The sequence below is a fragment of the Phodopus roborovskii genome, unplaced genomic scaffold (assembly GCF_943737965.1).
Source record: "Phodopus roborovskii unplaced genomic scaffold, PHOROB, whole genome shotgun sequence".
Lineage (NCBI taxonomy): Eukaryota > Metazoa > Chordata > Mammalia > Rodentia > Cricetidae > Phodopus > Phodopus roborovskii.
In genome coordinates, this window is record NW_026126540.1 from 31,375,130 (window position 1) to 31,397,340 (window position 22,211).

The 22,211-nt window shown below is 37.9% G+C and overlaps 1 protein-coding gene across 2 annotated transcripts in view; it reads right to left on the bottom strand.

Moving 5' to 3' along the window:
- Man1a2 (mannosidase alpha class 1A member 2) overlaps positions 1-22,211 on the bottom strand; it is a 107,602-nt gene that overhangs the window by 81,147 nt on the left and 4,244 nt on the right. The window contains exons 1-2 of one of the 2 annotated variants that reach the window (XM_051199213.1): positions 8,295-8,318; positions 416-671 (exon numbers count right to left, since the gene is read on the bottom strand). In XM_051199213.1, coding sequence (XP_051055170.1) covers positions 416-671; positions 8,295-8,296 — 258 coding nt within the window. In that variant the 5' untranslated portion in view covers positions 8,297-8,318. Of the gene's footprint in view, positions 1-415; positions 672-8,294; positions 8,319-22,211 lie in introns of those variants that run through there. The other variant, XM_051199212.1, reaches the window with a different exon arrangement.

Genomic DNA, 22,211 nt, shown 5'->3' on the forward strand with positions numbered 1-22,211 from the left:
GCAATACAGTTCCTTAAAACATGGCTCATACAGCATGAATTGTTTAAAACCTTGTCTATGACAGTATCTGCATAGCATCTAGTGCACCTCCTTCAAACTGACTATTTTAAATTGCTTACTCAATAAACTTATACACAGACTCTATTATAAAGTCCTGTGTTTCAAAAGACCTCTAGCATGGTGAAGATAAAGTAACCATCTAAAGTAACTTGAATCAAGTGCTTTTTCAAAAACTTTCATTATCAAAAAAAGAGTAGGAGGAGGAGAAAGAAGACAGAACTCCAATCCTTGCTACAACCTGGAAGCTGAATTAAAACTACATTAAAGAACAAACATAATAAATGTTTAACACCACACAATATCCAGTCAGACAAGTATCTGCAACCACTCCATATCACCAACCTCAGCTTATTACCTCTTTAATTTTTTCTCTTTTCTTCCTGATCTCATTGTCTTCTGGGTCTCCACCACTGACCCCTACACGCTGTGGGACAGGGACGGGTGGCAGTACCCTGGTCTCTTTTATCTTCATTGCTTGAGCTACTTTACTTTTCTCTGTTTGAATTTCAGCACGGATTTCTTCTCTTGACTTCCTTAATTTTTCTTTTGCTTCTTCCAGAGCCTTCTCATGATCAGCTCGAATCTTATTTCTCAGACGCTCTTCTTCTTCCCTGTGAATTAAAAATAAATAATAAATTTAAATTTTAAAAAACTGGTAAGAAAGAGTAGTACACCAAAGCTTAAAGTTCTTCCTCTAAATTCTAATGCTTGTTTTCTAGCCCCCCCCCATTAAAAGATAAGACTAGTGAGATAAAAATAAGGTTGTATAAAAAGGAAAATGTATTCTGGATGCTGGGCACATATTTAATATGGAAAGAAGAAGGCTAGAAAAAAGTTCTAAAACTACAACCAGTAACTTGAGGAAATCCATAAGAGGGCAAAGAAGGGGTCAAGAAGGCCAGGGGGAAAGAGAAAGTAAATCAGTGGGTTTAAATAGCAGAGAGGGGACAAACACCAAGAAAAAAGATGGGAAATTAGAGGTAGGAAACTTTCATTTATTTAGTGCAGCATATGCTGCTGAAGCTGCTTTGCAAATGCCAAGATTAAATACCACAATGATTCCCAACTGATGAATAATAAAACTCTCTTCAGCCTTTCTTTAAATACAAGTTCTACTTTAGTTAGTGGTGAATATATTGTTTCTTATCTAAATAATTGAGACCACAAGTGTTTCAGATTTCAGTTTATCATAAGGTTTTGAAAATTCTGGTTGTGTTTCCCTAATGTAAAAACCCTTACTCCTAAATGCTCTGAAATCTGAAACCTTTTGCGTGCCATGCCTGCCGGCTTTTCAGAAGGGCTATTCAACCTGTGTCATGGTGAGCCTGTCACTAGATTTCATCTGCAGACTACACTGCTCCCCATCAAACGTCATACTGCACTGAACTGTCTCCTGCCTTATATTTCTCTCTAGTGCTGGGATTAAAGGTGTGGAATCCCAAGTGTTGGAATCACCTTTGGGTGTGCTCGTTTCTCTTTTAGACTGGATCAATTTCATGTAGCTCAGAGTAGCCTTGAACTAACAGAGACTAGTCTGTTTCTGTCTCCCAAGTGCTGGAATTAAAGGTAGCACCACTACTGTCTGGTTTCTATGGCTAACTAGTGTGGCTAGCTTTGTACCCTGATCTTCAGGTAAGATTTATTTGTTAGATCATAAACAAAATATCACAACTGATGGCTATACAACAATATGAACGCACCTAATGTCATTGTACTTCAAGAAGGTCATAATAAATTATATTTTACCATAATTTTTAAATTCAAAGAAAAGTCTATATAAACATTTATACAAGCTTTATTCATAATAGACACAAACTAGAAAATCCAGATGTCCTTCAATAGATGGTTAAACACACACACACACACACACACACACACACACACACACTTGAGCACATACAAAAAAATTCAAAGCTAGTTTACCAAAAATAGAATATTGTGCCTGCCCAATAGAACATACCATAATCCATCTATGCCAACCAGATCTTCCTCACCTGTCCACAGCTACGTGTAATCACATACTTTAATAAATAAGAAAAAAAGAGGTCTACTGGGAAATATTTTTCTCTGTGCATTAAGAAATGGACAAAGCCAGCTGAGAAAATAGCCTTTTGACTACTAAGTCCAAACTGACACAACTATTTATGCTTCTCTTCAAATGTAGCTGTTACAGCTTTATGAGTCAACCATGAGACAATCTCAGCATGAGGACAAATTGCCAGCATGAATCAAGAGAGAAAAGAAAGGGAGATTCCACTGGAGACCTCAACTGCCTGCCCCAGTTTTCAGATTCTGTGGAGTTTCTGACAGTTGGGTGCTCTGACTCTTTCAGCTAAGTCTCCCTGACTTACTCTATGCAAGCACAGGTTCAGAACAGTGGAGGGCTCAATACTCCCCAAGGAAGAGTACAGTCAAACAGGAGAACTAGTCCTTTCAAGGGAAGTTCGGTCTCTGTGACAAGTAGTGGAGTCTCCAGAAGGAAGCTAGGGACTAACGTCCCATGCTCCAACAAGCCACCTGTTCTCAATAATTCAATTAAAGGAGCTAATTAATAAAGAACAAAGATCCAGTGACAACCCCCTCACGTCCATCCATCATAATGTGGCTACACTGAACAAATACCCTTTTTCTGCTTTCATTATTAAAGTGGATTCTAGTGGGCTTGTAAAGAATGGGTGGCCAAACCAGTTGGGCACACTATGTAACCACTAAGTAAAGAAACAGCTTCTAGTCCAGAACCTCACTGCCTCACCTAACTGCTGAGTAACATTCAAAAGCCCACCAAGTTTGCAAAGGCTCACAGGCATAACTGCACAGCATCTTCACCCACCTTTGAACCCCTGCAAACAGCCCTAGAGTCGGCCCTGAAGTAGATGGCAAGGGATACAAGCCACAATATATCTCACCTGTCTTTTCAAAACTGCTCAATGAAACATGACCATTTTACAGAAATATCTAACACAGTATTTCCCAAGATTACTTAGTCATAGTCACTTTATTCACCACAGCAAGACAAAATACACTAACCTAGGACATCTCTCTGCAATGCCTGCATAATCTTCACTAAGTGGGTAAATTAAACATACTTCACATCACCTCTCTGAACCTCCTTTCTCATATGACAGAAGGCCTCTGCCAAACACAATTACTATAAGAATGCATGAGAGGACCCCAGGCTGAAAGTCCAGCAAGCCCTAAATTGGGTTCCTTCATTCTCTTCCAAGCTGCTCTCCCTTTCTCATTCCACCCACTCTCCACACACAACCATATACATAGCTAATTAATATACTGTCATTGTCCTTTGGGATCAAGACCTGTACTCTTACACCTTTCAGCTTCCCAAAATAGGATAATAATAGAAACTTGTTGGAAAACTTACAAAAAATGTAGAAGGCACCAAGCCATAAGACAAAACTGGTGGGAAACTATGTTTTCTCTCTCCCCTCTAGTCCAGTGTCAACACTTCCTTTGTCCATGTGCCTACAATAACACTCATAGTTGCACCAACCTATTTCTGAGGCCACCATTAAAGATTATAATTCCTCAATTCTTCCTGTAGCTCTTAGTCCAAGTAGGTCCCTGAAGAAGTGAACATTAGGTCACACTATATGCATAGGATCGGTGTTTGTTTCTAGGTGGCCCAAAAAATGCTTGACAAAGAAGCTTCCCAAAGTGGAACTTCAAACTCCCAGGATACCCTACAACTACAGCTTACTCCAGTTCAACTACTTCACTATGGCCTCATTAGTTTTTTCTCTAACTACATGGCATCTCAGCCTGGTGGTGCATACCTTTAATCCCAGCAGAGTTCGAGGCCAGCCTGGTCTACAAAGCAAGTTCCAGGGCTGAGAGGGCTACACAAAGAAACCCTATGAGGAGGAACCCCACACAGCCTCTCACAGAGTAGCAGGTGAGCAAGCCTCCAGGTAAAACTCCTTCAAGGCCTGAGCCACAGTATACAAGGAAGAGAATAAAATTTATGAATCAAAGTTCCCTTTCATAGACCAACAACTTTAGAAGATCTACAAAAATTAAAATTTCTTTCAGAAATGTGATTAACTTTTATAAAACACATGTGATACGTGCTGTAACTTAAGGAAAGAGGCACTGGAGAGAAAAACACCATGCCACAGGGTTCAAGCAGAGGGGTTTTTATTAGGGAAAGGGATCATAAAAAGGGGGAAGGGAACAGAGGAGACAGGCCTCTGGAGACAGGAGTAGCAGGAGGAAAGAAAGGAAAAAGGGGGGAGAAAGAGCGGGTAACAGAGAGAGGGGCTCAATTTATTGGGAACATAGTGAATATGCACAGAAGGTACTCTTAGTGGCTACAGTTGAGGATATATCCTGTTAGAACCCCAAGGACAGGCCAGTAAAGATGCCTAAATACTAACAATATGAACTCAAAGATACAATGTAATTAATATTCTTCACTTAGCAAAAGGAAAATTCTTATTTCTAATCCAAGTCCCCAAATAGTGTTTGTAATGGTTTAACCAAAGCCTCTACTGAAAAATCCATACTAGAATAGTGGGTTCCATCCCTAAAATTCACTTTCTTTTCATTCTTCATCTTAATAAATAGCAACTTCTCTTGTCATCTCAATGAAACTCAATAGAAACTGCTCTCATTTTACCCCCTAAATATTTCTGAACACTGTCTGCTTTCTCCAGTGTTTCTATCTGTGATCCAGGCTACCATTGTACCTGTAATAGCCTCCCAATAGTCTTCACATATTCACTGTGGTTCCACTGGAAGCTCTTCTCCGCTATATGGCAGAACCAAAACTTTCTGACATCAGACAAACTACGTCACCCTCATTTGAAATTTATTCCCTCCTTATTCTGAGGAATCCTACTATAGTAGCAAAAAAAAAAAAAAAAAAAAAAAAAAAAAAAAGCTACATAAATGTACCTCTTTCCATCTCTACAGCTTCATCTTGCACAAGCATCCTTTGTGCTCAGCCACACTCCCTGCAGTCCCCTAAACCTCTTTCCACTAATAACTTCTTGTTCATGGTATTTCCTCTTTATTTAAAACACTCTTAAACTCTTTCTTTACCTTCAAGCCATAGATCAATTACAATTTCAAGTAACTCCTGGATTAGGAAGTTTCTCTAACACAGTCTCATGGCATCATAATTCTTTCTTTCATAATACCGGCATATGTAAGGTTGTGATTAAATATCTTTCTAAATAAAATAAAAGATATTAAGTCCAGAGATTTTGGATTTTATTCAGATTTACCATGGAAAGCTTAGCTCAACAGGCAGGTAAGAGAGGCTCAAGAAGGATTCAAAGGCAAACAAGTTCCAAGTTGCTACCCCAGTGCAGAGATACAAAGAGCTATAAGTGACAATTGTCTTTAAAGTAAGTAACTTGCCAAATTCACCCTCAAACCCAAACAAAAATTCATGTGGTAGAACATCTAGCTGTTAATAATATTGTCATGCAATAGCTCCCAACATTTTACTTTATTAGGTAAATGCTAGAATTGCTCAGCCACAAGTACATTTGAAAGCAACATGTGTGAACTGACAATTTACATAATTTTATAATTAATTTCAAAACTAAAAACTTGAACTCCTTACATTTTAGTGTTTTAGAAAAAAAAGCACTAGAAAAAATAATACATAATTGGATTGTTGCCAAAATATTAAAACCTTTAGAGAATTTTAGCAATAAAATTAGTCTAATAATAAAGAAAAATAATAAAATAATTCATTAAAAGAAAAAAAAGAGTAAAAGTCCCTATCAATTTCTGGTGTCTATACCTAATAACAAAGAAGAAAAAGAGAAAACAAAATAAAAAATACTTTCCAAAGGCAAATATTTAAGCTACAAAAGCAACCCCCTTCAAGATGAGTGAACAAGATGCTATCACAGCTTCTACTTGACTGCAGAGAAAACCATCACAGCAAAAACTAAACAAGCAATAAAAGAAAGAACAAAACAGATAAAGAGGACTTAAAAACAGTCTCTGTTGCAGGCAGAGGAATTAACACTCTATTGTAAGTAAGTGCAGCAAGGAAGGGAATGGCCAGCCAGTACTTAGCAAACACTTTCCTCTACCTGTGGTCCTGCCTTTCTAAACTCCTAGTCTTCATGGATTCTTCTATGGCAATATCATGTTTACACTGATGAGCTTGGTCATTATTTCCTTGCTAAGATTGACAGCCTATACCAAAATTTAAAAATTAGCTATGAAACAGCTCTAAAGGGAAATCTCACACAATGTAGGAAATAAAAAAAAAAAAAAAAAAAAAAAAAAAAAACTTACAAAGTTAGGTAAATTGCTACTGATGTACAATATAGAGCAAGAATAGTTTTAGTAAATGACTAGAGGACAATCAACAATTAATAAAGAAAACAGTAAAATAACACAAATGAAATTCTGCACAACTTAGTGAAAGCACCTGAAGAAAATGAAGACTTCTAAAATAAATGCTTCACCTTCAAGGCCATGACAGAAGGACCCCTCAAACTTGGAGGTGGCCAGGAGATAACATGGTGCCAACTATTATAAGGGAGTTATTCACAATTCAGTCTAAGATGATTCTCAGTAGCAAATGAATGCACTCTATCTATACAGAATAGCACTCACACAAAGTAACAAAGAAGTTTCTGTATAATATCATGGTAGGCCAACTAAGACACTTTCTAGGATACTGATTAAGAATCAGAGTACAAACTGTACCATAGGACTCCCCATCCCATAAGAATGCACCCTCCTTTTCAGACATGTTAATAGAGAAGCCTAACTCTGTATCAATACAAGTAATGCATAAGCCACATGACAAAGGTTCAAGAGAGATTCAAAGATAAGCACTGAGAAACCTACTGAGCCTCAAGCACATATGCCAAAGCCAATCTGTCATCAGGTTCCACAGGCTCCAAAGCATGCTACACAATGATGCAGCCCATGACCATCAACATAAACCCATTCTTTTTCTTCAGACACAGACATCAATCTGGCTATTAATACTTTTCTGCTTATACAGTGAACACTAACTGATTAGTCTAACTTGAGTCTTAATAGGATTTCATCTTAATAATAATTTTAGGTCAAAAGAATAGTTATCAGTCACTGAATCCAATGATAATCAATATTTCCAAAAGGTAAGGAATACTAAAATAGGTTCTGGGAACACACACACCACATATAAATACATGGCAAAAGATTTACTCATTCAGTGGAGTAAAAAATCAAATACGTAAAGAGTAAGTACACAATAAGTATATCACAACAAAGAAAGTACAATCCAGCAACTGTTACAAAAAATGTAATCCATGCATGGAAAAAACAGCTATATGTTAAACACACAGAGAATGATCTGAAAACAGATTTGTATAGAGATAGATGTGAACATCAAAAGAAATTCAAAGAATGGGAATCTGCCAGGCTGAACAAGAAATGAAAATATAGAAATTAGAGTGTATGATGGCATAAAGAAGTGACACAGCATACTAGACAAAATAATTTGGTATAGCTAATAAAGCAAATCATGAGAAGAAAACATACTACAGAAGGACAGAATGAGCTTAACAAGAAAACCAGGGGAGGGGGAGCAATGCACGAGTTGATACTACAGTGCATCCTGAGTACAAGAGGAAGCTACTGAAGGACTTCAACTTGAAACAACATAACTACATTTAGAAAGATATTAGGATTGACTTTGGTAGAGAAAGAACAGAGACTGGGAAAGGAATTAGAAGGTCAAATAGTCCATGAGGGAGAACACATGCACACACACACACACATACACACTAGATATGAGGAAAAAGGTCTAATTTTAGAAGGGCAGAACCTAAAGACTGGAGAGATGGCTTTTTGGTTAAGAGCACTTGCTGATCTTCCAGAAAACCCAAGTTCAAATCACCCAGTCACCTCACTATTATCTGTAATTCTAGCTCCAAGAAATACAATGCTCTCTTTGCATACACAAGCTCATACACACACACACACACACACACACAGAGAGAGAGAGAGAGAGAGAGAGAGAGAGAGAGACGTTTTTGGGGGGTTTTGTTTGTTTATCTTAGAAAGGCAGAATCAATAAATTTGGGTGAATTCATATTCATAGAAAAGGGAGGAAGTTAAAAACAGTATTTTTCTATGCATGTAAAACAGGTATATTAACGTAGAGAATAAAGAAGGAAAGGGCAGGATGGGGAGATGGCTCAGTCGATGAGGCACTTGACATATAAGTAATGAAGACCTGAGTTCAGAGTCCAAACATGGAAACTTAGGTACCATGGTGCATGCCTGTATTCTTGGCAAATTTCGGTGCATGTCTCCAATACCAATTCTAGGATAGTGGAGACAAAAGGATCCCTGGAGCCTTACCGCCAGCTAGTCTTGCCAAGTCAGTCAGCTCCAGGTTCAGTGAAAGATTCTGTCTATAAATAAGTAAATAAATAAATGTAGAGAGCAATAGAAGACACTGCATCAACTTCTGGCCTTTACATGCATGCACAAACACGTGTGTGCATGCACACCCTCATTCATACAAACACACATACACACACACACACAAAGAAGGAAACAGATAAAAAGAGTGAGAAACATAACTAATATGACTTAAGATGTGCTAAGTCAAATGTCAACAAAGCAAAGATATTCAGCTACCTAAGCGTGAACACATGGATTTGGAAAACATATGCCCTAAAGAGGCAGTAAAAGCTCTCACTTAACTCTACACAAATATTAATGCTTTAATATGAAATGACCTATACCCACACACAAACATACAATCTTACACATTAAGGCAAAGGTCCTCAGCTAGTGGCACCATTTTGGGGGCTTCCAGAATGTTTAGGTGGTGATCCCTAACTGCAGAAAGTAGGTCACTGGAGCAGGTTCTTGTGTGTATCTTGTATCTCTCTCCCTGCCTCATCACCATGACATAGATTGTTCTGCTTCAACATGTCCTCCATACCACAATGGACTGACACTTCTAGAGCTGCAAACCAAAATAAACAACTCCTCCTTTCTGTTAAGTCTGTCAGTAATGAGAAAGCTAAGTAACAAATTTAAGTGGGTACACTTAAAATGATTTGTAAAGTATACCTCAATAACTAGATAAGGTGGGAGGAGACAGGAGTTCAGGCAGTCTGAGTGAGGACAGGATCGTCCCTTTGGTCTGAGCATTGATAGAAAGGTAAGAACTCGAGTGGCGGGCTGCTCTGCTTCTCTGAACCTTCAGCTTTCACCCTGATAGCTGACCTCAAGTTTTTATTATTAAAACAAAAGAGAATTTGTACAACATCTGGCACCCAACTTTTGGGGGTACAAACCAAAAAAAAAAAAAAAACTCATTTGTCTGTGGCTTTGCAGCCACCAGCACAAACCAGAGTTACATGCAGTTAGAGTCACTTCTCTTCCAGCTAGATTTTCCTTTCCTCTCTCCTGGTGGGCTTTTCCTGGACCCCCCCCCCCTTTCAGGCTGCTGCCAAACTAGGTAGCTGCCTTGAAATCCAGTCAGGTTTTACCATCTACACAGCAGCAGTCAGCCTCACATCTTCAACATAATAGTCAGCAGACTTGGTGAGAAAATTGGGAATTCTTAAAGGGAGGAATTAGTTAAAAGAGTAGTTTTTCTCCATGTTAAAAAAATGGTAAACACAATTACAATAAAGTTAGGGCTCTATATGATTAGGCAATGCATAATTTAGAAATGGAACAATTAAATGAAGAGATAATCAGCTAAATCAAGATTGACATGTTAATTATCATTTTGAAAATTCTTAGTTTATTTTTTAAAAAGTTGTTTGATACAAGTGCCAAGATACAAGCCTTAGAAAAACTTAATAAAACAGATCATACAGATATTGAAACCCAGACAAAGGAATTTAAAAGAGAACCAATTCATCATTACATTATAAGGTTGGAGAGGAAAAACTTAAGGTTTTCAAACAACCAACCTTAATAATATACCCAGTAACCTAACAGGAATTGCTGAATGATAGAGGCTCTGTAAGAGCTGACTGGACTCCTGTGGCAATGTTAGATTTAAGGAGACTCAAAGAAGTGATAGTCTCATATAGCATGCACTCACCATTTATAAATCAATGTTGAACTCATGATCTACTTGTAACAGAATTATCCCTAAATACTGAAGAGACTTGGTTGCAGCAGTCTTGCTGATCCACAATTACATGGAGGACCTGGTAGAAAAAATAGGCTAAGACCACTGGACACCAGAGTGGAGTAGAGGTATGGAAAGCTCCCAAGATCAACTTATTGCAGCAGGAGATTACACTACTACAGACAGACAACCCTATATGATGGCCACACCCTGGCTTTATGTTGGGCAGCAGCTTTGAATATTTGGGACAGAATTGAAGAAGTAGGAAAGAAAATTGGGCCATTCATTTTAGACAAAAAAAAAAAAAAAAAAGAAGGGAGGGAGATGTGATATTTTGTTTATGCTGAAACAAATAAAGCTTGCCTAAACCACTAGTTATCTATAGAAGCCCGCAGGGTTGGTAGAAACCTTTAATCCTAGCACTCCAGAGACAGAAGCAGATGGATCTCTGTGAATTCAAGGCCGCCCTGGGCTACATGTGTAACATGCTAAGTTAAAAACGAAGTTCAAGCTTAAAGCTGATGATCAGAAAAGCAAAGCAGCCAGCCACTAGCTCCTATCTCTACCTCAGCTCAGACCAAAGGGGCGATTGTCAAACTACTCCACACTTCACTGCTCCTCAGGCTCACTCAGACTGCTATGCTTTCCTCAACTTGGCTAGAGACTCCTGAGACTGACAACTGAAGTCCCTGGTCCTATCTTTTATACCTCTCTAGTGCTGATGTGAGCTCTGTTAACCTTTAAACCAAAGAGAATTCATGCAACAATTAGGCATGATGACGTATGCCTACATTCTCAGCATCTGAGAAGCAGAGGCAAGAATACTGTGTTTGAGGCCAGCCTAGGCTACACAGTAACTGTGATTGGTTTAAGAATCAAGCTTACAGGAGGCAGAGGAGGCAGATCTCTGTGAGTTTGAGGCCAGTCTGGTATATACAGTGAGTGCCAGGACAGGCTCCAAAGCTACACAGAGAAGCCCTGTCTTGAAAAGAAAGGGAGGGAGGGAGGGAGGGAGGGAGGGAGGGAGGGAGGGAGGGAGGAAGGGAAAGGAAAGAAGGAAGGAAGGAAGGAAGGGGGAGGGGAGGATGAGGATGAGGATGAGAAAAGGGAAGGGGAAAGGGAAGGGAATGGAAGGAGGGGAGGGGAGGGGAAAAGAAGGGAAGGGAAGGGGGAGGGAGGGGAAGGGAAGGGGGAAGGGAAGGGGGAGGGAGGGGAAGGGAAGGGAAGGGAAGGGGGAGGGAAGGGAAGGGGGAGGGAGGGGAAGGGGAAGGGAAGGGAGAGGGAAGGGGGAGAGAAAGGAAGGCAGAAGGGAAGGGAAGGGGGAAGGGAAGGGGGGAGGGAAGGGAAGGGGAGAGGGAGGGAAGGGAAGGGGAGAGGGAGGGAAGGAAGGGGAAGGGAAGGGGGAGGGAGGGGAAGGGAAGAAGAAGGAACAAGCTGACTGGCCAATAGTAAACAGGATAAACTTAGGCAGGAACGCCTAAGAGTGATGGGATGAGGAAGGGTAGAGTCCGGAGTCCCTAGCCAGACATACAAAATGAGATAGAGGTAAAAGCCACAAGCCTTGGGGCAGCATACAGATTAACAGAAATAAATGGGTTAAGTTGTAAGAACTAGTTAGTAACAACCCTGAGCTATTGGCCCAGCATTTATAATTTATAGTAAGTCTCTGACTGATCACTGAGAGCAGCTGTGGAACAGGAAAACTCCACTGACACCTACTTCTCATCCAACTGCACTTTTTATGTTCTCTGTAACCCATGATTCAGAGAGATGTCCATTTCCAGACATTTGGAGACTATCCAGTATCTTTACCTCATCAATGTGTTTTAATTTCACTGAAGCTAATTTCACTGACTTAAATCCCTTTATTATGGCCTAGATAATGGTCTTAATAGAATGTATATTTTGCTGTTGTTGGGTAGTGTTCTATAAATGTCAAGTCAAGTTGGTTTTATGTCCCTACTGATTTTCTTTATACTTCTCTTGATTACTTGAGTGAAAGGTATTGAAATCATAACAAATTTCCAACATCAGAAATGACAAAAAGGGCACAATAGCAATCTTATAAATATAAAACACACACACACACACACACACACACACACACACACACACTCCTCAACTAAGATGACTTCACTTGAGAATTCCCCCAAGGACTTAGGGCAAAACTAGTATCAGCTCCACAGAAGCTTTCCGGGAACTGAAGACGAAAACCTCAGGTCATTGCATGAGGCCAGCATTGCTTTGCTCCAGAATCAAATTAAAGCAATAAAGAAAACTAGATGCCACTATATTTAATGAACAGAGAAAACCACCTGTAGGACTGTCTTTTTATTTTGAGGAAGAGTCTCTTTATGTAGTCCATGCTGTCCTAGAACTCATGTACACCAGGCCAGCCTCAAGCTCACAGAGATCCACCTGCCTCTGCTTCCTGAGTGCTGGAGCTGAAGACGTGCACCACCATGTCACTCCAAAAATACAATCATATTTCTAAGAAAATCTAAAGAGAAAACGAAAAAATACCTGCAATGAATTTAAAGCAGAGAAAACACTTAGACTGAAACCTAAAAACAATGCAGAAAGTATGGAAGATCTAAGTCACAGAGACTTATCATAAACTGCAAGGCTTGACACTTTTAGGGCAGTAACAGTACTCAAAGCAACCCTCAGATTTAAGGTAATCTCTTACAAAATTCTAACAGCAATCTATAAAAACTAGGAAACCTATCTTTACAGGAAATAGTGACCCCTTTCAATGTGTTAAAACTGTTTTCAAATTAGGGATGGTAGTTGGGTAATATTACATCTACAAATGCCATTAAGTAAGTTATCACTTTAAAATGATTAGGTTCATTTAGGTAAATTTATATGAATAAAAAGTGTTTATGATCTTGGAATTAGTAAGGTAAGAAGTTTTGAAGACCACACTTGATCTAATCTACCTTATCTAAACTACATTATCCCAATTACCAGAGTTCCATTCCCAGCACCCACATGGCAGCTTAAACTGTCTTTAACTCTAGTCCCAGGGGATTTGATAGCTTCACATCAATGATCATAAAATAAAGGTTAGAGCTTCACATCAATGATCATAAAATAAAGGTTAGATAAATTATATAAAAAAAGATTTACATCTAAACTTTTTGTTGTTGTTTGTTTGTTTGTTTGTTTGAGACAAGGTTTCTCTGTATAGCCCTGGCTGTCCTGGAACTACCTCTGTAGACCAAGCTGGCTTCAAACTCAGAGATCCGCCTGCCTCTCCCTTCCAAGTGCTGGGATTAAAGGCTTGCACTGCCACTGCCTGGCTTTGAATACAAACTCTGGATTGCAGTAGTGTCCACTGTCAAAAATTAGTCCTCTATATTTCACAATAATGCCTAATACTTAGTATATTACTTGATACATAATAAAATCTCAAAACACTTGCTGAATAATAATTTAATAGTAGTATCAGTATCAGTTAAGGAGAAACCAAGAGGGCTACAAAAATAATAGAGGATTTTATAAATATGTAAATGACAAAATACCAAAAGGCAAAGCAATAATCCATATTATCTCCAGATTACCCTATTCCCTTTAAAAGCAAAACCAAAAGCAAAACACAGTGCCTAACTTGTACAATTTTCTGAACAAAAGAGAGCAAATCTTTTCAGGGACATCTCTCAATATTAAGGTTAGAAAATGACAGTCTTAAGTCAAAGGTAATGTGCACCTCAGTAGCAGTGAAGGCCCTTAAAGGGCCTGATGGCTCAGTTACTCAAGGACTGTTTTCTCAAAATCTACTCTCATAGCTTAGATAGTGTGACTGTGACCCAACTCCAAAAAATGACACCTAGGAACATTTTTCTAAACATACTGAACTCTTCTTTCAAATGGTACATACAAACATTCAATAAATTGTTTACACTGAGAAACAAGAATATGTGAAAAGTCTTTTCACTTGTTTTAATGTTTTACTTAGGGGTGTGTGTGTGTGTGTGTGTGTGTATGTATGTATGTATGTATGTATATAATGATGGAAGCAAGAAGACAATGTCGGGTATCCAACTCTATCCCTCTCCACTTTGAAGCAGGGTCTCTCACTGAACCTGGAGTCCTTTTTGTTGTTGTTGTTGTTTTTTGACTAGGCTGCTGGCCAGCAAGCCCCAGTGAGCCTCCACTCCTCACAGTGCTGAGGCTCACGTTCATGGTTACACTTAGCTTTTATATAGGTGCTGGGGATGTAAACTTAGGTCCTCACATTTGTGCCTCAATCACTCTTACCCAACCAACAAACCACCTCCTTAGCTACCATTTTTATTTATTAAATTTCCAATACTATATAACCATGCTATAAATTTTATTCACTTTTTAAAAATTATTTTATAGCCAGACAGTAGTGAACACCTTTAATTCCAGCACTGGGGAAGCAGTGGTAGGCACATCTCTGTGAGTTCAAGGCCAGCCTGGCCTACAAAACTAGTTCCAGGACAGCCAACGCTACAAAAGGAAACCCTGTCTTGGAAAAACAAAACAAAACAAAAACAAAAAAAAAACCTTCTAATTTTATGTACAAAAAAAGATACATTATATCTTCAGTCTTTGTGCTGTGTAAAGTACCACACACATGTCAGTTCCCTATTGCATAGATTACTTTTGGATAATGTTCATGAGCAAAAGATGATTCAATCACTTCCTTCACTTCACAAATAAGGACATCAAAGCACAAGAAAGTTAAATACTTTATCTTAATATACTTCAATACTCCATCATACATTTTACTTCAACTATATTCTAACAAAAAAGAAGTCTCAACAAAAACAACAGCAAATAAATATCTTTGGCAGAATTTGCACAAATAGAAAACTGAAAATAACAAAATCATTTTCCTAGTCAAGAAATAAACAGACTCAGTTTGTATGTTTTTTGTCATTTTCAATCAAGAGGAAATATAACATGTACACACGTTTAAAACATCAATTAATGATGTTTAGTAGATACATAGCTTCTGGAGGAAGCTTTCAAAATATAAGCATGATTTCAATGTTAGAGTATCAAGATGAGATTACTAAAACCCACTTACAACTCTGGTAAGAAAACTAGAGAGGATTAAAGACATGAAAACACTTATCACATGTTTCTACTCTTTTTAAAAAAAAAAAAAATGGAAATTCAGTGCTGGGGCATTGAGTACTATTAGGTACAATTCCAGGAATAAGTTTGTTCTAGATTGAGCAAATACAAATTATTTCTAATGTTTTTGTCATTTTTTTTAATAAAAGGCCTTCATGCACTGGAAATAGATAAAATATAGTTATCTGTCATCAAGGATCATTGTGAAAGACATATCAGGAAGCAATGATTATATAATCTTTTGAATATACCATAACAAAAGACTAAAAAAATTTTTTAAAGAAACTCTAATAGCAGAGGAGCTAAAGGAGTAAGCCAAGCAAGCTAGTAATAAAGGACACAGAGCTCCAAGTAACAAGAACTCTGAAGTTCTAAAAGAAAATCACCATTAGAAAAGTATTTTTAAAAACCTCAGAATATTTCAAAAGCACAGATGTACAACAGTCATAGAAAATAATATTTTACTTATAAACAGATAATATAACATGCTCACTCATCTCTGCTAATTAAAGCCTTTTAGTGTTGGGGGCCATACTTTCAAAGGCTTAAAGGAGTTCGTTAAGGTCTACAAAAGCTCTAAAAAGCTCTGCTAAATCTACTGTGGACTGATTCCCGGAGTCTTCCCAGACCCACCCTTCTGCAGTTTCCTTTCCCTTACCCCTTGTTGAGCTATGCATTAGTCAGGAGATACGCATTTCTTAGTTCCACTGTAATGTTACAAGATTTCTATCCTGTATAGAACCACAGTTCAATGTTGACTGAAATGACTGTTACACAAACAGTCTTCCTGGATTATAGTCTACCTTTATTATCAGAAAAGCTACCTGGATAAGGACACAAAGAGAAACTCCATTTCCACTGCTAATAAAGAATCGGTAGCAATTTTAAAGTCTCTGTGTTTTAGATTTTTAAAAAGACAACCTTAATCTATACTAAATAAATCAATTATCAGTATTTTGGAAGGGATAACCATATATCACAAATTTGATATTTTAATAAGGAAGCCAAAAGAAGAAATGATAAGAAAAAACATTTCCTAGTCCTATAACTCTTTTTAAGAAAGCCAAAGAAAAGTCTGTAAAAGCTATCATAACTTTTGGAGGAAATAAACTAGAGTTTGAACAAACTTTATTTCCTTAAAACATTTATATGTTTTGTTTGTTGGTTGGTTGGTTTTTTGAGATAGGGTTTCTCTCTGTAGCCTTAGCTGGCCCCAAACTAACCTCAAATTCAGAGATCTGCCTGCTTCTTCATCCTGAGTGCTGGGATTAAAGGTATGAACCATAAATGAATAAATGATGATGAAGATGATGATGAGACGATGATGATAATGATGATGATAGTAATAATACTGCCCTTCAATAAATACTATCTACCTATTATGGCATATAATACTCACCTCTTATAATATCAAATAAGAATAAAAAAACATACTCTGTGGTTTCAAACTGCTTAACTAATAAAGCAAAGTTAAAGGCACTTTTGATTCAGATCAAAATTAGGCTTTAAATAAGAACACACTAAAGGTTACCCTGTGAGTGAGCAGTTCATTATACAACATCTTGTGAAAAAAACTAGAAATGATTTAAAGTGGAGAAAAAACAAAAAAACTCAGACCATCAAAAAAAAAAAATCAAAAAACAAAACAAACAAAAAAAAAAAACCCAAATCAACAAGCAACCAGCCATTACAAACTTAGCATCAGAATCCAGACAAATTATTTACAAGTCTATAACCACTCTTAGATTTAAAACAACTAGGCCTTCCTTAATACTCAATCTACCTCCCTAGCAAGTGCTCCATATCTCAGTGAAGGCCAATAGTCCACCCAATACAGGTCCGAACATCCATGTATGTATGTATATGTATGATATAAAAATATTTATACAGAGCCCTTCATACTTCATCTTCCAACCACCTTCATTCTATCTGAGAGCAACTCTTGGAGGAGCTGTGCAGAGAAACTAGGAAGAACTATACTCTGAGAGATGAAGGAATCATAGAGACTATCCATACTGCCAACTGTATTCTGAATTTGAGAACTACATAAAAATCTACTCCAGCAATAAGGTCGTTAAGTCTATGAATACAAACTACTTGTTTTCCAACTACAGATCTAGAAAGGGTATTCAGTCATATTCTTATCCAAAGAAGAACAATAATAAAGAAATCTACTCTAGTCTGGTCCAGAAATATAAAGTATAAAAAAACTATATACAATTCACATCTAAGTAAAGAGAAGATAAACTATGAGCTAAATGGGGACATATATTACAAAGGTTGTGGAATATCCAACAGACTTACTAGAAGACAAAACATCAAATCTGCAAAAGGACCAAAAAGCTTTAAGTATATATAACTGTTATTCTGATACCCGGGGAGACTGAGGAAGGAAAGTCTGAGCCTCATAGCAAGACCTTGTCTCAAAAAATAAACATGTTAGGAAGTCTAAAGACATAAAAGAGGGATCAGGTGAATACAAAATGAAAAAAAAATTAAAACTGCAATACTGATATTTATAATCTCTAGCTCACACTATAATGGTTCACTTTAATTATGAACTTGATTGGAATAAGAAAAACTGAGGGTTAGTTAATAAGGCAGTCCATTGAGTGTGTTTGTATGATTTCCAAAGAGGGTTAACTAGATGGAGGAACCCACCCTGAAGCAGGGTAGTGTCATTCCATTGACTGGGGAAAGGAAAGAGCCAGATGAACACTGACATTCTACTTCTTGGTCAGAATCATGAGTCGAGCCCTTCCCACCAGGCCTCCCCCTACACTGCATGCTAAGCTAAAAGCCAAAATAAACCCTCTACCTTTAAGTTGCTTCCTGTCAGATATTTGGTCACAGCAAAGAAAAGTTGGAACTAAGACAGCTTGTCTACATAGTTTACGGTCTTTTAAAACTGGTTTGCAAGAGGAATTTGAAAGACTTTGGATCTTTGAGTATAACTAGGCTTCTTAAAATGTGGGTCACAACCATAGATAGAAACATGTAACTGAATGTAGGAGGCATGAAAATATGGCAACAGGGCACATGCAATAACCCAAGATGCATTCAATATCAAATGTGTATTGAATCTGGGGTGTTTCTAGCAATGCTCACTCAAGTTGCATCACATGACTTCACTACAACCTTGATTCTGAACATATGAAATGGGCACTTCGTACTGTACATGTCACCATACACCATACAATGCAATAAACTCCTGAAACTCAGCTTCAAGAGCATTGTATGTTATGGGCTGCAATGTTTTTTTCTTATGCATATGTTTTTCCTTAAACAAAAAAATAATTCAATTATAAAAACCAAAAGCTTCTAATATTTTGATCAGCATGTATTAGTTCATCTCTGTATAATGTTAAAATGTTTCATTTTTAAAGATGCTATTTCAGGTTCCAAGTTTTATTGTAAAAATCATTAAGTGAATTTTGGCTCGAGATTATGGTACAATTTCCAGCAATTTCTGAAAAGACTTTAAAGGTGCCTTTTGTGGGCCAGATAGATGGCTCAGCAGGTGACTGACTGCACCTGCCATGAAGCCTGACAGCCTGAGTTCAAACCTCAGAACCCACATGAGGGTAAGAGAAAACCAACACCTACAAGTTGTCCTCTGACATCCACATGGGCTCCACATGAGCCCTGAGGCATGTGCATGCTCAGACACACACATATACACACACTAAATAAAAAAGTAAATAGATGTAAAAAAAAAAAATAAAAATATATTTGTGTACAATTTGCTATTTTATACTAATATAAGTGAAGCAGCATTCTCAGCATTGATAATTATAAAATTAAAATACGAATCAACTCTGAAAAATGAAGATGGTCTATGTCCTGCAGTATCAAATATACACTCAAGATTTCTATTTTAAAGTAGCTATATATTTACATAAAAATAAACATATCTATATCATTAGTATGCAAACTTGCTTTTGTGCTTAATAAATGGTAAGGTTATATGAAAATCAAAGAAGAGTTTTTAAACAAATCTGACTTACTGTAAATAAATTTTTGATATCTATACCTAACATATGTATTTTTTTTCTGTGTATTTAGGCAACAGGAATCAAAAGTGGCAAGAGTTTAATCCTTGGGTGATGCACTAGAATGCTATAAATGGAACTTAACCAGCCATTATAGTGGGAGTGCAGAGGACGAGAGAGCCAATAAAAATGCAGACAGTGAAATTAAAGTTCACCAAGCCTCAGTCAGAAATAAAAGAGACTCAGCAGGAAACTGGACAAGAGGACATTCATATTACATTGTGGCAGAAAATATGTCTGTGTTCTGTCCATATCCAGACAACTTGAGCAAAGCTGAATTCAAAAGTAATGGAGTAATTTGTTTAGCAGAGGAAATTTCATAGCAGAGCATTGAGCCTGTGGCATGGTTACTACCCATTGCTCTCGCCCAGATTAATGATGAAAGAGAGCAGAAAAATAGGGGAAATGTACAGTTTAGCAAGAAAAGGAACATGAGTACACTGGAAGGCAGAGGCAAAGAATCTCAGTTATTAAGGAAATTAAGAGTCAGCAGTTAGAGGAGGATGGATGCACTGTTCTTAAAGAGGCCCTTGCAAAATTTAATTCTGAACACCCATAGCAAAAGACTTGCAGCTACCTGTAACTCCAGTCCAAAGGACCGAACACCTTCTTCTGGCCCCCTTGGTACTTGAACAAATGTACACAAACATACACACATGTATTAAATAATCTAAAAAAACATTTTGTTTAAGGGATAGGGTTTTAGAGATTAAAGAGAAATCACTTGTTTTGTACTAGGACAAAAAAAAAAAGTCCCTTTGGGAACAAAGAGATGGGGTCAGTGGGCAAAGACACCTGCTGCCAGGCTTACAACCTGAGTTCAATTTCTGGAATCAACAAGGTATAAAGAACCAATCTGTTCTCTGAGCTCTACATGTGCACCATTGGATGTGTACATACAAACATGCACGCACGCACGCACATGCCCAAAAGAAATAAATGTAAATTTAAAAATATTTTTAAAAAAATAACATTCCCTTATAGGACAAGACACCACCCATTAGACTTAGCTTGTAAAATGCAAATTCATAATTCATAGGAAAAGAGACTGCACTCAGAATACTACTGAAGGAGTTTCTTGCTGGAAAGTAACTGCCTAGAGAAGTGTCTTCCCAGGTTCAACTGCCAATGTACACAGAGGCCATGTGTACAGACTACATTTTGAGCCAAGAATAAAACTTGGGGCTGTACACAGAGTGCTAGTTTCACAGGATTACAGGGTCATGGAGGCTTGTACCAAGGTTTCAGAAAACCCCTAAAGACAGCCCAACACAAAATGCAGAAGCGACTGCATAAAGTTATAAAGGTGAAGCCTAAGTCGAGATCCCAGGAAGTTGGAGATTGCTAGAACCTGTCATATCTTCAAAAAATACTGCAGGGAAGGAATGGGGCCAGCCTAAGAGAGAGGGCTAGGTGTGCTGTATTGTAGACAACACAACTGGAAGGGAATAACTACCCAAGGTTGTTAAAGCCCCTATGATATCAACCAAGAACCCTGGCTACCAGACATGAAGCTACAGGATTTGTCATATGTCCTGTCTGATTTCAGTCTTGCTTTTGGCACTATCTTTCTTTGCTATGCCCTCACTGATACCTTTAGGAGTAGGGATGTTTACTCTTTGCCACAATAAATGAAAATATATAAGTTGCCTTGTTTTTGTTTTAAATTTTATTGGATGAGAGACTCATTGATAAGAGACTACCTTGAATCTCAAAAGAGACCATAGATTTTGGAATAGTGTTGAAAACTGTTAAGACTCTAAGCTACTACTTCTGCCATCCATCCAGAACCTCAGTGAGTTCAAGTACAGCATAAGACAACAAGGAGCTTGCTAGTTTTGGTAGTGGGTCTCTGTAGGCAAGACTGTAAACATGGAGAGGAAGCTACAGTTGCTAGCTTTTGTATACCCTGATCACTTATCAGTAAACACTCAAATCTTTCTGAGCCTGAACTATAGAGGGAACAGGTTTGCCAATTTCCCATGGGTCTGCTTGGAGTCCATTTCAACAATAAACATTCACTAAGGACTTCACTCACTCAGGGCTTCCTCCACTCCCTACAAGGCACAAAGTCAGGTATGTCTGCCAAGGGTGTTTCCAGAAACATTTAATTGAGAAAAAATAAAACACCCCCCCTAAAATTGGGGAGCACCATCCTATGGAATAGATCAAGGGCTAAATAAAAAGAGAAGAAGGAGAAAGCTAGATAAACACTGGAATTTCCTTTTCTGATTCCACAGCACTACAGACCAAGTTGTTCCCACTGCCATGTAATGAGCTGCATTCCTCAACTGTGAGGTAAAATAAACCCTTTTGCCTATAAGTTACTTCCTGTCCAGCATTTAGTAGAAATGCACTAAAAATTAATGATGAATCACAAGCAAAACACAGCAATTATGATGTGACTAAAGAATTCAAAGTACTGGAAAGATGATGGTTCAGTGGTTAAGAGTACACAAGTTCAATTCCCAGGACCCACATCCAACAGCTCACAATGGCCTATAAAACTCCAGGTACAGGGGATCTAACGCCTCCTCTGTTTGGCCTCTATAGGTACCTGTGCACACATGTCATACACATAGAGAAAGATACTCAAATAAATAAATCTCAATCTAAGAATGGAGAGAGTTCAAGAATCTCTCATCACAGCACTTTTGTGGGATTTCATTTTTGTTTGGGTTTGTGTTTTGTTTTTGAGACATCTCACTATATAGCCCTGGATAGTCTGGAACTCATTAGGTAGACCAGGCTAGCCTTGAACTCATGGAGATACATCCACCTCTACTTCCAGAGTACCTTATTAAGCCATCTCCACATCCATCTAAAGTACACATTTTGTCTGACGTAACTAGTAAGGACCACTGCAGGTTCAAAATGATTACATCTACTACACTGTCATATAG